The 16218-nt window shown below is 47.1% G+C and overlaps 1 protein-coding gene across 8 annotated transcripts in view; it reads right to left on the bottom strand.

Annotated features, from left to right (window-relative positions):
* Window positions 1-16218, bottom strand: part of HERC1 (HECT and RLD domain containing E3 ubiquitin protein ligase family member 1) — a 215408-nt gene that overhangs the window by 124978 nt on the left and 74212 nt on the right. For 7 of the 8 annotated variants that reach the window (XM_075897632.1, XM_075897638.1, XM_075897635.1 and 4 more), the window contains 2 exons: window positions 9807-9978; window positions 544-850 (listed from right to left, as the gene is read on the bottom strand). In XM_075897632.1, the coding sequence (XP_075753747.1) occupies window positions 544-850; window positions 9807-9978 (479 nt within the window). The remainder of the gene's footprint in view (window positions 1-543; window positions 851-9806; window positions 9979-16218) is intronic. The other variant, XM_075897637.1, reaches the window with a different exon arrangement.

Genomic DNA, 16218 nt, shown 5'->3' with positions numbered 1-16218 from the left:
GGTGATGTCAAGATAGATGTAATTTAAAAAATACATCTGTGTTGCTATCAATAGCTCAGATTATTAAAATGACTAGGGGGCCACACTCTTGCTCACTGTGCTCGCCAACCCCCCTCTGTGGGTAGGTGTTTGGCCGGGGGGAGAGGCTGGGTGTCTGGCCAGGGAGGAGGGGGCAGGCTGGGGGTAGCTGTGTGGCTGCAGGGAGGGGACCTGGGGTGGCCGGCGGAGGAGGGGGAGAAGGAGTCAGGCTCGGATGGCGGAGAGGGAACAGTGCAGCTTGAGGGTGGGGAGGGGGCCAGGCTCTGATGGTGGAGGGGACTTAGCGCAGTCCAGAGGAGGGGACTTGACACAATATTTCACTCCAATTTAGACAATGAAACTGGTTAGACTTCCTTTCTGGTGTTGTTTTGTCTAAACTCTTGAATTCTTTTTCTTTGTTATCATATTCTCAGTTTACCTTCAAGGATTATCTATCAAATGTTAAGCAATATTTTTGGAAAGAACTAGAGAAAAATTAACTACTTTAAATACAATGAATCCTACCTAGTCATAAGACCAATCCCCTCAGGAGTACTAGTTGAAGGTTGCTGTAATTGTCCTTCCTCCCTTCGTTTTTGGAGCTCTTCAATAACAGGGCTTACTCCTAAGATCAACAAGGCACATCTGTGGATCACAGAGTTGCATGCAGCAGTGTACACATCTTGACCCTCAGGAAGATCTGTGCTAACTCTTCGTTCCTGTTGGGACTGAGGAGGCTGATCATCAACTCTAGTCCCATTTCCAGTGTTCATCCTATCTCGATCCCGACTGCGAGCTACTTCACGGGCTGATAGGAAACATTGAAATATTTCTGTAACATGCAACACAAAAACAAGGTCTTAACTTATAGGCAAAGCTAAACAATTATAAAATAATCATAAATTTAGGCCAAACATTACCATTGGTAAGTGAAAAGTTTAACTATTTTTTCCTGACAGTAAAAAAGAATACATTAACAAGTACAGATCTACAAAAGAAGTTAACACAGACTAATTACTTAGTCTAGCATTTAGAATGTTAAATTTAAAAATGAAGGGGATAATAAAATCTGACATGTTGCTCAACAATTTCTTCTACAGTGCACTGTAATTTAATCATTTAACAGGGTGCAAGAAAGGAAATGATCAAAATTCTTTCACTCTGCTGAATGCCATCAAAGAATCAGAAAAAGGCAAGTCTACACTGTGAGCAAGTTACCGCTCACTAAACCAGCTCCCAGCACTGTAGCTTCCAAGGTGTCCACACTGGCATAGCGCTTGGTGCACACTAGCTCCGCAGTTGCTGTGCTCTAGGTAAACCATCTCAGCAAGAAATGTAGAGCTTGCTAGTGTCTGAATAGAGCAGTGGGGTGCCAGCGTGGACACCGTGGTGTAGTACTGAGTTCTGACTGGCCTGTGGTGCCCTCCCACAATGCTGGTTCTTGCCTCTCTGGTCATCTGTTTGACGTCTACTGCCCTGCTCTCAGGTGACTAACCCTCCGACCTGCCCCCTTCATTGCTCTGGAAATTTGAAAGTCCCTTTCTTGTTTGCTCAGTGACTCATTGTGAGTTCTCAATGCATCTTTCTAGCTGGCCATGCCTGCTCCAAACTCCAGGAGATCCCCTGTTTGGAGCCATGCCAAGTTGCTGGACCTCATCACTGTACAGGGAGAGGAAGCTGTGCAGTCCTTGCTGAGCTCCAATCACAGAAATTAGGATACTTAGAGGCAGATCTTCAGACATATGACTGAAAGGGACCATGACTGGGACATACTGCAGCGCGGGGTCAAAGTGAAGGAGCAGCAAAATGCCTATCACAAGTCATGGGAAGCAAACCACCGTTCCAGTGCTGCGCCCATGAGCTGCTGGTTCTACAAAGAGCTGGATGACATTCCATACATGGATACTTCAGGGCTTCAGGAGCCATCCTACAGCAGACTGAGCCAGGAAGAGGAAATCATGGACAAGAATGCTGAGGGGGAGAGGTCCCAAGCCCAGAGGACAACTTAACATCCACAGATGCATGCAGTCAGGAGTTCTTTTGTACCCCCTATCAGGCGAGCCAGTTGCAGCAGTAAGAGGTTGTGGAGGATGTGCCAAGTAAGTGGATTTGACTTCCAGAAGCACTCAAGTGAGTTGTGGGGTGTGGGAGGCTTGCAGAAAGGAAGCCTGAGTCTGTGTTTTGCTGCTGCTCAGATGCTGAACAGGTAGTTGATGCAATCTCTCACTTCATGGTAATCTGCCTCATAGATTTCATTAAAAGTGTCATGAAGCTGCTGGGCCACATGTCTGTGTAAGTTTGCTGGCAAGGCTTGTGTGTTCACTGTCTTGCCGCTGTACCATTGGGGGTGGGAGGCCATCACTGCACAAAGACAAGCTGCATATGGGCCCAGATGGAACCTGCAGTCAACTAAAAGGCCCTCCTTTGCTTCCCTGCTCACTCTAAGTACTGAAATGTCTTCCAGGATGAACATAGCCTGTGGAAATTGAGTGACCAATACCAAGAATCAGGAGCTCCTGAAGTGTTCTCCCCACGTCACACCTCTTAGCCTATAGTACAGTACTGCACAATTCCCCTGCCTCAATGGTGAACTGACCATTGAGAGAGTCTTGTATCTTATGTGCGCTCACCCCTGGGCAGCCAGTCAGTGCTAGGTATGTCAACAGTACTTGTGTTTAAAATGGGCAATGCTGCATCTAGTACTAACAATGGGCCCTCTGAAGGCAAACTGCAACATGTTACAAAGACTTAACCTAGGGATGGCAGTCTGCACAGATAAGCTTTTGATTGACACGCTGACTAATCCCATTAACCCAATATATCCCTGTACAAGGCCCAATTCAGCAAAAAGTACCAAAGTTGAAGGAATTTTGACAATTTTCTTTGCAGGTCACATTTCAATTATTATAGATTATTTAGATCAGGAGTCACCAACACGGTGATCACGTTCAACTGGTTGATTCTGAAGCCTCAGCCAGTTAATTGTGATTGGTGGGCCAGCGCAGCAGGGCTCAGGCAGGCTGACTGCCAGGTGCAAGCTCATCTCTGCGCTCCCCTTGGGTGAAGGGGAACAGCATGTCTTTGCAAGATGTCCTGCACCTGTGGTTCCTATGGGGTGTGTGTCTCATGTATGCATTTTCCCCCAGTTGCCCTGGTATGCCGCTGAGTCCAGAGCCACCTGAAGGGATGTCCTTGCTATAGTACAGCCCTCCTCTGACAGGCCTCTGAACTACTGCTGGGTGTCATGGGGCAACAGCTCTTTATATTTGGAGAGTGCATCCCATGACTTAAAGGCATACAGACTGAGGATTACCTGCTGATTTGCGATCCTCAGCTGCAGGCCCCCTGCCAAGTAGACCTTTCTACAGAACCAGGCAATCTTTTTGGCCTCCTTCACATTCGGGTCAGAGGCCTGTTGACCTTGCCTCTCCTTTTTGTTGACAGCAGAGACCACAAGTGAGGAAGGATGGGGGTATAAGTATAGAAACTCACATCTCTTGGAAGGAATGAAGTACCCCCTCTCCATGCCCTTGGCCATCGGGGATTGGAAGCCAGAGTCTGCCACAAGTTTGTGTAGATGGACTGTAGAGTCTTTACAATTGGCACAGCTACTCTAGATGGTCCTTCTGGTGAAACGATGTCCACCATGGGGTCCTCTGGTTCCTGTATCTCCTCCATGGGGAGATTCACATTTTGGGTAGCTCTTGGTAAGTCCTATGGTTGACTGGAGCTGGACCAGCCATAGAGGTGCCCACCACCACTTCATCGCGGGGATGAGGATGAATAGGCCTGGGTGGCCCCACTGTCTCCCCCAAGTTCTGAAAGTTACTAGGTTCCATGACCCACATATGGTGCTATCTGGCATCTCAAGCTGGGTGGCTGAGCCCTGCGCTCAGGTGGTGGGATATCGCATCACAGTGGATGGGACTCTGTTGCAAAAGGTGCCTCTGAGTGGTGACGTGGGGATCGGGACCTGTGGCTTGTTGATGCTGTTGACCTAGGCTCACCCTGGGACCAATTATATGTCCAGGGGCATCCAGAAGGGCCACTGTATGCGGCCACTGCTGTTGCCATGGTGCTGGAGGGGTCCCATCCAATAAACCTCCTTCAAAAGCAGTTCAATACCACAACAGATTCAGACTGACTGTGATGATCATGGCAATGCTGCTAAGGCCAGTGCCACACAACGAGACCTCTTTGGCGACCTTGAGCAGTACCGAGAGAGTCTGGACCTCGGAAGCTGCCATGAGATCCTGGACCTCAACCTGGAATGGCAGATCAATCTCAGTGCTGGGCGTCAGTTGTCTGGTAACACCCTGGGGGTTGGTGTCGGTGGGGGAGAGCACTGCACCAGCGAAGGGGATCTGTCCAACGACGATGACCTGTCCCAGTGCCGTTCTGCGGACAGAGGTCTGCACAGCAGTGCCGACTTTCCCTTTAACAACCAGTATGGTCTCGGCAGTGGCAGTGACTCCTTGTGCTCCCTGCATGCTTTGGCCTCCAAGATATCTATGAGGTCTGGGCTGCCCCATAGGTGTTGGGTGCCTAAGGGGGAGTTCAGGACCTGCACTAGATTTCTCTCTCTCAGTATTTAGTTGCATGTCCGACTCGACAGTGTCGGTCCCGGTGCCAGAGTTGACGGCATGTGCTGGGCTTCTCACGCTGGGGTGTTTCAGCGTGGTCAGTCCTGTCTCCGTCAAGATTTATTGGGGGGAGGGAGGGAGGAAGCGGAAGGGATCTACCCTTATCCACCCCCTCCTGCTGCACAGTGCCGGTGAAGTGGATCTGTGCCTCGGTGCTGGGGTGCCCGGCGCCAAAGCTCACTGGTGCTAGAATTCTTTGGCCGTGCTCATTTCCAGTACATCATCGCTCACAGAAGCCAGAGCATTCCACACCAAGCTGGCTCCAGGTGCCAACTTCTTGGGGGATTTCAGTATCGATTCCATAAGGAGCTGCTGGAGCCTATACTCCCAGTCCTTTCTGGTGTGGGGCTTAAAACTTCTATAGATTGTGCACTTCTCAGTGCGAAGTTCTTCCCCCAAACAGCGAAGGCACTCGTGCAGATCGCTGTCCAGGGCTTTATAAAGCAGTGAGCAAGTGACCAAGGAGCTTGCGAACAGGACAACAAGTATGGATGATGATAGATCTGCTATTTCCTGCACAGTGTGTGCCATGTTTGTCTTCCTCCAGGAAGAAAGAACGGATTTCATCTTCACTAAGTGCAAGCTGGTTTCCATTTTGGAAGAAAAAATTAGACGACAGGAGGCCCAAGTGTCGCCCCTACGCTCGATCAGAGAGGATGAAGACTACCTCGACAGAAGGCAGAATTTAATCCTGCAAGCACGGCAGGTGGAAGAGCCAGAGAGGACAATATGGGACCAGGAAGAGAACTGGCAGCATGTAACTTCTAGAAGGGGAAAAAGGCCAACACAAGAATCCCCCAATGCTATAGAATTAAGTAATCACTTTCAGGCTCTCTCCACAAGCTCTGCGGTGGTGAATGCTTCGGAAGGGACCTCACAAGGAAGAAACCGCAAGGGAACACCATCTACTGGAAGGCATGGGATGCGTAGTCCTAGGGATGGGGGTTCCACAACCACCATCCCCAAAAGAAGATGATGGGTGGTGGTGGTCAGGGACTCCCTCCAAAGAGGGACTGAGCCATCCATCCGCCGTCCAGACCTGGAAACTCAAGAGGTGTGCTGCTTACTGGGAACTCGAATTCAGGATGTGACTGAGAGGCTTACAAAACTGATCAAACCTTCGGATCACTACCGCTTCCTGCTTCTCCATGTGGGAACTAACGATATGGCCAAGAATGACCTTGAGTGGGTTACTGTGGATTATGTAGTGCTGGGAAGAAGGATCCAAGAATTCGGAGTGCAAGCGGTGTTCTCGTCCATCCTCCCTGTTAAAGGGAAAAGATTGGGCAAAGATTGTCGAATTCAGGAAGTAAATGCGTGGTTGCGCAGGTGGTGTCGCAGAGAGGGCTTTGGTTTCTTCAACCATGGGACTTTGTTCCGGGCACAAGGATTGTTAGGAAGAGATAGGTTCCACCTAACCAAGAGAGGAAGGAGCATCTTCACAGGCAGCCTTGCAAACCTAGTGAGGAGGGCTTTAAATTAGGTTTGTTGGGGGACGGTGACCAAAACCCTGAGGGGAGTAGGAAAGTTCGGTTACCGGGAAGAAATGCAAAGAGGAACAAACAACAAAGGAGGACTCCTGCCCTATCTTATCCATTCGAATCAATCAACTGGTTATCTGAGGTGTTTGTAAACTAATGCGAGAAGTCTGGGCAACACACAGGAAGAACTGGAGGCCCTGGCCCAGACCAAGAAATATGATTTAAATGGGATAAGAGAGACTTGGTGGGATGAATCACCTGACTTGAGCGCTGTCATGGAAGGGTATAGACTGTTCAGGAAGAACAAGCAGGGGAGAAAAGGAGGAGTTGCACTATACATAAGAGAGCACTATGTTTGCTCAGAACTCCAGTATACAGAGGGAGAAAAACCTGTTAAGAGTCTATGGGTTAAATTCAGAGGTGCAAACAACAGCAGTGATGTTGTGGTTGGTGTCTACTACAGGCCACCGAATCAGGTGGATGAGGTAGATGATGCTTTCTTCAGACAACTGAGAGAAGCTTCCAGATAGCAGGCCCTGGTTCTCGTGGGGGACTTTAATCACCCTGACATCTGTTGGGAGACCAATACGGCAGTACACAGGCAATCCACGACGTTTTTGGAGAATGTTGGGGATAACTTCTTGGTACAAATGCTGAAGGATCTGACCAGGGGCCATGCGCAGCTTGGCCTGCTGCTCACAAACAGGGAGGAACCAACAGGGGAAGTAGAGGTGGGTGACAACCTTGGAAGCAGCGATCATGAGATGGTAGATTTCAGGATCCTGACCAAAGGAAGAAAAGAGAGTAGTAAAATACACACCTTGGACTTTAGAAAAGCAGATTTTGACTCCCTCAGACACCTGATGGGCAGAATCCCCTGGGACGCTAACATGAAGGGGAAAGGAGTCCAGGACAGCTGGCAGTATTTTAAAGAAGCCTTATTGAAGGCACAGAAAGAAACCATCCCAATGCCTAGCAAGAGAGGCAAACATGGTAGGAGACCAGATTGGCTTACAGGGGAAATCCTTGGTGAACTTAAGCTCAAAAAAGGAAGCTTACAAAAAGTGAAAACTTGGACAAATGACCAGGGAGGACTATAAAAGTATAGCTTGAGAATGCCGGGGGGTTATCAGGAAGGTGAAAGCGCAATTGGAATTGCGACTGGTAAAGGATGTGAAGGATAACAAGAAAGGTTTCTACGGGCATGCTAACATGAAGAAGGTGATCAGGGAGAGTGTGGGGCCCCTAGTGGATGATTGAGGTAACCTATTGACAGATGATGTGGAGAAAGCTGAAGTACTCAATACTTTCTTTGCCTCTATATTCACGGACAAGGTCGGCTACCAGACTAATGCACTAAGTGACACAAGATAGGATGAAGATGGACAGCCCTTGGTGAGGAAAGAACAAGTTAGGAACTATTTAGAAAAGCTAAATCCATGGGTCCGGACTTAATGCATCCGAGGGTACTGAGGGAGTTGGCAAATGTCACTGAGGAGCCTTTGGCCATTATCTTTGAAAAGTTGTGGAGATCGGGAGAAATCCCGGATGATTGGAAAAAGGGAAAGGTAGTGCCCATCTTCAAAAAAGGGAAGAAGGACGATCCAGGGAACTATAGGCCGGTCAGTCTTACCTCGGTTCCTGGAAAAATCATGGAAGGGATCCTTAAGGCACTTGGAAGAGAGGAAAGTGATCAGGAATAGTCAGCATGGATTCATAAAGGGCAAATAGGGTCTGACCAACCTGATTAGCTTCTATGATGAGGTAACTGGCTCTGCGGACATGGGAAAGTCAGGGAATGTGATATATCTTGACTTTAGCAAGGCTTTTGATATGGTCTCCCACAATATTCTTGCCAGAAAGCTAAGGGAATGTGGATTGGATAAATGGACGGTAAGATGGATAGAAAAATGGCTAAAAGGCGCGCCCAGCAGGTAGCGATCAACGGCTCGATGTCAAGATGGCGGTCGGTTTCTAGCAGAGTGCCCCAAGGTTCGGTTCTAGGACTGGTTTTGTTCAATATCTTCATTAATGACCTGGATGAGGGGATGGATTGCACCCTCAGCAAGTTTGCAGAAGACGCTAAGCTAGGGGGAGAGGAAGACACGCTGGAGGGCAGAGATAGGGTCCAGAGTGACTTAGACAAATTGGAGGATTGGGCCACAAGATATCTGATGAGGTTCAACAAGGACAAGTGCAGAGTCCTGCACTTGGGACGGATGAATCCCAAGCATTGTTACAGGCTGGGGACCAACCAGCTAAACAGTAGTTCTGCAGAAAAGGACCTGGGGGTTACAGTGGACAAGAAGCTGGATACGAGTCAACAGTGTGCCCTTGTAGCCAAGAAGGTTAATGGCATATTAGGCTGCATTAAGAGGAGCATTGCCAGTAGATCCAGAGATGTGATTATTCCCCTTTATTCAGCTCTGTTGAGGACACATCTGGAGTAGTGTGTCCAGTTCTGGCCCCCCCACTACAAATAGGATATGGACGCACTGGAGAGGGTCCAGCTGAGGGCAACCAAAATGATTAGGGGACTGGAATTGGGTCTGTATAGCCTGCAGAAGCAGAGAGTGAGGGGGGATTTGATAGCAGCCTTCAACTTCCTGAAGGGAGGTTCCAAAGAGGATGGAGAGAGGCTGTTCTCAGTAGTGACAGATGGCAGAACAAGGAGCAATGGTCTCAAGTTGTGGTGGGGGAGGTCCAGGTTGGATATTAGGAAAAGCTATTTCACTAGGAGGGTGGTGAAGCACTGGAATGGGTTACCTAGGGAAGTAGTAGAGTCTCCATCCCTAGAGGTGTTTAAGCTAGAGGTGTCTTGGCTTGACAAAGCGCTGGCTGGGTTGATTTAGTTGGAATTGGTCCTGCCTAGAGCAGAGGGCTGGACTTGATGACCTTCTGAGGTCTTTTCCAGCTCTATGATACTAGGGCACTAACAAGTGGCACACGATTTAAACCCTGGGGCATTACGCATGCCCCGGTGCCCTAGTGCCCGGTGCACTTGCCCACTGTTTCTTCTAATGCTGAAACTTTGCAACCGATTAATCAAGATCACAACAAAGCTACTAGGTACTAGGCACTTGCTAAGGCAAGAGCTGGGATGTTCCAACACCGTCACGGATGGTAAGAAGGAACTGAAGGAGGGCATATGGTATATGATAAAGCGGCGCCAATCTAGGGGTCTCCACAGCCAATCCTACAGGAGCTACTAGGGGAAAAGTTTCCGACGCTCATGCACACAGTGCGCATGCACCTGACTGGAATCAAAGTGAACAAACACTTGAAGAACAAACAGTAATGATTACAAATTAAGGAGGCACTTAACTGCATGTAAATTCTAAATCAATCCAATGTTAGTAATAATAAATTTGATTCCAAAATACAGAATAAGCTATATGAAATCAATTACAACATACATATACACGTAAAAAGTAGATTATATATATACACACACACACACACACACACACACACACACACACTATAATTAGTTTAAAACTTTAGAATAAATAAACCTAATGACAATTTGGATGTCTGGAGTAAAAACTTTTTTTCATTTATCCTTTCTTTTAAAAAAAAAAAAAAAAAAAAAAAAAAAAAAAAAAAAAGTTCTGTGCTTTCTAGAAACCATGAACTTGCATTCATACAATTAGTGTCTACTTACTTCCAGCTGTCATGACTTCATGTTCTCTTTCTTCCTCTTCATCTTCTTGTTCAGGATGCCCTTCTTCTCTGTCTCTCTCTGCCTGCTCCTCCATTTCTGCTTCCTCATCAATGGTCCGAGTAAAAGAATGCTCTTGAGGATCAACATCTGCAGACTCCTGGTTTTCTGACATCTAGACAAAGGTGTTTAAGTTAGTGAAATCTCTTCTCACCAAATTAAAATCTGTAATGTTGTAATGTGGCTACTGCTTCAGAAAAGGTTGGACACCACTGTTCTACTCCATCAGCAAATAGGGGAGTTTTTAAACGTCAACTATTACAAATCATTTTTAAGGTGAGCGAGACCAGATAACCTGCAATACAGAGTACAAAAATATTGGTGTAGCAGTCAATATCTTTCTAAAGCACACACAAAAGCTCAAGTAGACATTATGTGCGTCTAGACTGGCAAGATTTTGCACAAACGCACCCGCTTTTGCGCAAAAGCTTGCCAGCTGTCTACACTGGCCGCTTGAATCTGCGCAAGAGCACTGACTTTGTAATGTACAAAATCAGTGCTTCTTGCGCAAATACTTTCCCGCTTCCACTCAGGAAAAAGCCCTCTTGCGCAAGAATACTTGCGCAAGAGGGCCAGTGTAGACAGGGAAGAACTGTTTTAGGCAAAAAAGCCCCGATGGCTAAAATGGCAATCGGGGTTTCTTGCGCAAAATCGCATCTAGACTGGCCACAGATGCTTTTGCGCAAAAGCACTTTTTGCGCAAAAGCATCCGTGCCAATCTAGATGAGCTTTTGCGGAAATACTTTTAACGGAAAAACTTTTCCATTAAAAGTATTTCAGCAAAATCATGCCAGTCTAGACGCAGCCAACGAGTTTTATGCAGAATTACTGGGTGAGATAGTCTGTTGTCCTGGTATATCATAGGTCAGAGAATTTGACCATACTATATCCTTCTAGCATTAACACGATGTACATTTCCCTATCCCTCAAACTCACAGTTGCTACTTACTGACAAGTAGATAACTTTCTACAAATACCTAGCGGTTTGAGAACACTCCTGAAGCACATGCCTCAGCTACACAACACAGAATAAGTATATGACAACTTTTAAAAGTGACAAGATGCAGACTAACGTATCTGCAACTGTACTGCATTTAAAAGTTTCATTTGTTTTTCTTATTAAAGAAAAAAAATCCTGTCAGCTCTTTTATTGACGGGAGGTACTGATGTTAGTTTTTGCCATATTGAGTAGCTGGCTCTAAAATGGCTTCATCCACAGGCAAGACAAGAATATTTGTGGTAGCAGAGGGCTGCAGGATTCACAGGAGTTTATGCTGCACTGCCTGGAAGTCAATTTCCTGGGCTCTGGCCACTCTTCTAAAGAGCTCTTGAAACTGTTTTGGGTCATCAGTCAGAATTGGGACAGCTGGTATGACTGTCTTGTCCAGTGAGGAGGAAGAGTTCTGCAGAGGGGAACTTTGCTCGTCATCAGTGGGTTCAGGGTCTTCCTCTTTAGGAGGTTCTTCATCCTTCACCATCAACTCTGTCTTGGATCTGGTGTGAGGGAGACCTGACTGTTCTTCTTGCTCAAGTAGATGGTGCAGTATAATGTTGTCTATACGAGGACCATTGGTTCCCATAGTGGCCAGTGCCCAGGGTAACAGGTGTCTGGGATGGCTACGGTTGCATATACCAGTGATGGAGTGATACATTGTGAGTCTGCTTCGCAAGTCCCAAGGAGGTCTTATCTGGGTAGGTGAAGAATGCTGGGAAGAGAACATACTATCCTGAGGCTGGGTATCTGGGTCACTGTAAGAGACTGATGGAGCTGGAGATAGAGGCGGATCATCAGAAAGGCAGGTGCTGAAGAGCGGTGATTGTGGCACTGAGTGAACCTGTATATCGCTGTACTGAAGGTACTGTGGCAATGCCAAAAACTGGCTCAACATGGTCCTCTTTGGTGACGGTCTGGTCATTGTAGGCATCTTAAATGCTACCACTGAGGTCTGTGCCAGCATCGGTGCAGGTGAGGACAGCAGGTCAGTGTGGGTCTGCTTCAGAGGTGTAGCAAAGGGGGGGAGGAGAGGAGAGTTGCTCCGGGGTGCTACACTAGGTAGGCGCCGGGCTGCTCTGGCCCATGTGACACTTTTGAACAGAGACCCGGGAGTTGGCTAAGTGCCCCTGGCTCTCTACATGCTGCGAGCTGAGGCAGCAGGGCTGGGCGGCAGCAGCGACCACTTGAAAGGTTAGATTTCCTTACCCAGCCATTCCATTCCTCCGGTGCCTGGCTCGGGGGAGAGGGAAATGGGGGGAGGAAGGAGAGAAAGAAGACTTGATGGGGGGGAAGGGCGCTCCCAGCGCTGGGTGGGCCTGATTCAGGCGGAGGGGTGAGTGCATTGGGATGGGAGACCCGGGGGAGAGGGGGCGGGCTGGCTCAGGGGAAGGGGTCAGTGCATTGGGATGGGGAGATCCTGGGGGAGCTAGCTCGGTGGGAGAGGTGGGTGCATTGAAATGGGGGGACGCTGGAGGGGGGGCCAGGCTCAGGGGGAGGGGTGAGTACATTGGGATAGAGGGATGGAGTGCTAGCTCTGGGGGAGAGGTGGATGCATTGGGGTTACTTATAATTTTTTTTAAAATACAATTTTTTTTAACAAAAGGAAAAAATACTTTAAAAAATAATAGTCTGGTTACATTTTAAAAACTAACAAACATGTAGATCAGGCAAGTCAAACCTGAAGCCCACTGAGGGCCACACAAATAAAAACTGATAGAAATACATTTTCTTTGGGGTCCCCGAAAGCTATCAGAAAGTTGTAATTATTTTATTATTATAGATTATGTTTTCGGTACATTTCAGGTCTTGTTTTAATATAATACAATAATTGGATGTGTAAAATTGTTATTTACTCAAAATAATTTTTTAATTTAAATATAAAATTAAGGTACTTTTTAATTTTTTATATGATACATAACTTGTTTTGTTGAAATAAAAACAAGTATAGACCAAGTTCAATCAAATAGATTTCTGTGAAAATTTCAGATACTTTGTAAGTTCGAGATTTTGCATAAACATATAATTATTCGTGCAATTGCAAAAAAAATTGACATATATTTGATATAAAATTAATATACATTTTGTGATTTTATTTGGAAATAAATAAATAAAACCCAAAACATTAACAAAATATCCCCCTCCAGTCCCCCAGAGCCAGGCACTCCCATTCTAACCCAATTCCCCTCCGCTCCCCCAGAGCACCCCCCCGCCCCGGCTCTAACCCAATGCCTCCTCCCTCTCCCAGACCCAGGAACTCCCAGCCCCTCCCCCCCATACCTAATGCCTGGGTCCTGGAGCCAGTGTCACCGCTGCCACACATTTCTTCCTCAGGAGCTGGGGAGGTCTGAGCACAGTAGGCAGCTTGCCTGTGCAGAGCAGCCCGGCAAGGCATGATCTGCACTCGGCCACATGCTCCTAGCGGCCAGTGGGCCACACTTTATTATAAAATGTGGCAGGCCACAAAAAATTTCTATTGGGCCACATGCAGCCTGCCAGAGGCCCATCTGACATGCCTGATGTAGATGGTATCATGAGCTTTTGTGGGCACAACCCACTTCCACCCACGAAAGCTCATACCACCATGTACGTAAGTGGTGGGCAATAATTTTTGCCCGGGGGCCACTTCAAAAATGTTTGAAGTAGCCCTGGGTCACCGCGGAAGGGACAGGGCCTAAATAGGAAGGGGCAGGGCTACCCAGACCATGATTGGTCTGGGGTGGGGGAGCCCCTTTGCCCCCTTTTCCCACTAGGCACCCATGTCTCTTGTAGGGCAGGAGGTGGCTTCAGGCGCTCCCAATCAGGGCTTGAGGGTGGGGGAGCGCAGGAAGCCTCCTCCTGCCTTGTGAGGAGTATGTGGCACTTGGAAGCGCCGCGTGCTGCTTGCAGGGCAGCGGCAGAGCAGAGAAAGCTTCATGTGCTCCCCCGCCCCCAAACCCTAATTGGCCTGGGGTGGGGGAGCAGCAGGGCCTCCACAGACCAGATACAACTCATGGAGGCCCTTTTGCCTACCCTTGATCTACATGTTTTGTTAGTCTTTAAAGTACTACTAGACTTTTTTGTTGTTTAAGTTTTTCCTGTTACAGACTAACTCGGCTACCCCTTTGAAGCTTATAAAAAAAGGTTCCATACTAAACCATTCCTCTTTTCCTCCCTGTTTCCTTTCTCCTTTGGCAGTTGGGCAGTAAGGAGTTTTGGTAAAAATGTATCAGACATGCACACAGTGCCCGCTCTACCTCAGCTGGTGCTGGTTAATCAGAGCCTCAATTCTAAAGGAGTTGGCATTACTGAAGTGATAGATCACCCCACGTTTTGTTGCAGATTTTCCATCTCCCAGTCATAGCAAAGACTTGGGATTAACATGGCTCTCTCAACTAAAAGTCTTATACGTTTTCCGATGTTGTGATTGTGAACACCTGGAGAGGCAGTCTGCTCAAGGCAAAGTTGGCCTTGAATCTTGATATCTATGGCTTCAGTTGAATGGCTTGTGTGAAATTTGGAAGAGCAGCTCAGAGAGACCTCTCTCCTTTACTTAAGGATAGAATCTCATGGCAGCCTGAAGGAAAAAGTCCTCATGGCAGACAAAGCCATGCTTGCAGGGTATCCTCAGCCTTAGGCTACTTATTGCTTCAAGTGCCTTCAAGAAAGTGAGGGTGATTCTTGTGTTGTGTGTTAGTTTTATTTAAAAGTTTTCAGGGTGTTATTTTAACAGGTAAATTAATCTCTTACATTCATAACTCATGTAGTTTTTTGCTGTGCGATAATGTGAAAAACAATTAGGTTAACTAGGTAAGTAAATGGGCAGTTAGGAAGCATTACAGATTGCTTACAATAAATGTATTAGGTATCTTGTTAGTCTTTAAAGTGCCACATAACTTTTTTCTTTTTGTTTTACCAAGATCAGACTAACAAGGCTACCTCTCTAGTACAATAAATTTGATATGCTCAAAATCATTTTTTACTCTTTATTCATTAAAGCAATGTGTTACTCATTGCTATAACAGTGGTTTTAAATGCTTGAATGAAATAGAGTGATGAAATTCATATTTAGGTTGTATAACTAACTCCTCTCGTGTTTTATAAAACGTACATATTTAAGAATTTGACATTTTTTATGTAAAAGACATGAACCTAATGAGAATGGGATATGAACAAATTAAAGAGAAAAAATATTTAACAGAATGTAAACCACAAAACTTAATAATTTATATTTCTGTAGTTAGTAAAGTAAGTAATCCATTAAATAATAAATATCCTAAGAGGTGGATTATTTACAGTGGTGTAATGAGGAGGGGGCGGCGGGAAAGTGCCACACTAGTGAGGTGCCAGTATAGTCCCCCTACACTCTCCCTGTCATCCCTCTGCTTGCCTGCTCCTCCTCTGCCTGCTGCCACCGGCTGGAGCTACCTCCTTCCTGCGCCTCTGCCCCCAGCCCAACCCCCTCCACCTCTACCAGAGGGTTAGTGTATGGGGGACCCAGCCTCAAACTGGAGGGGATCGGGTAAGATGCAGTACAAGGTCCCCCCACTCCTTCCAGGGACAGGCTCAGCTATGCACCAGATTCGGGGCCCCACCATTTGGTAGAGGTGGGAGTGGGGGGAAGGGGCCTGCCAATTTTACCCTGGCTACGCCTCTTGTTCGCTTTGGTGCCGGATCCTGGGGTGGTATGGCCGGTACTGTTGAGGCAGCTTTATGTCTCAGCTTCAGGTCTGCCTGCTTCTGTGCCATCAACACCAATGCTGAGGCAGTGCCAGAGGTATCTGGTTTGTTAGTAGTGCTGATTCTGATGAAGCTCAGCACCGCAGGCAAAGATCTGGTGGGAGGAGGTGTGCTTCTGCAAAGTGGTAGAAGACTGAGGCTTGTCTATCTTTCGGACCAATCTTGTCTGAAGTAGCAGGGTCCTCACCTGAAGTGATTTCTCCAGCACAATCATTTTTATGTGGAATTCTCTGTCATGCGTAGTTCTGGCCTTTAAATTGGCACAATGAGGGCACTTGAATGGAACAAAGCCCTCTCCAAGGCATTTGACACAGGATGAATGTCTGTCAGAAGCGAGCATTAGGTCCTTACATGTATCACGTCTTTTAAATCTTAGTGAACTGGGTATTGTGGGTGTTCCAAGGGTTGACAAAAAATAGTGTGCCCTTGTAGCCAAGAAGGCTAATGGCATATTAGGTTGCATTAAGAGGAGCATTGCCAGCAGATCCAGAGATGTCATTATTCCCCTTTATTCGGCTTTGGTGAGGCCACATCTGCAGTATTGTGTCCAGTTCTGGGCCCCCCACTACAAAAAGGATGTGGACGCATTGGAGAGGATCCAGCGGAGGGCAACCAAAATGATTAGGGGGCTGGAGCATATGACTT

The sequence above is a fragment of the Pelodiscus sinensis genome, chromosome 14, assembly GCF_049634645.1.
Source record: "Pelodiscus sinensis isolate JC-2024 chromosome 14, ASM4963464v1, whole genome shotgun sequence".
Classification (NCBI taxonomy): domain Eukaryota; kingdom Metazoa; phylum Chordata; order Testudines; family Trionychidae; genus Pelodiscus; species Pelodiscus sinensis.
This window is presented reverse-complemented; position numbering and strand designations above follow the sequence as displayed.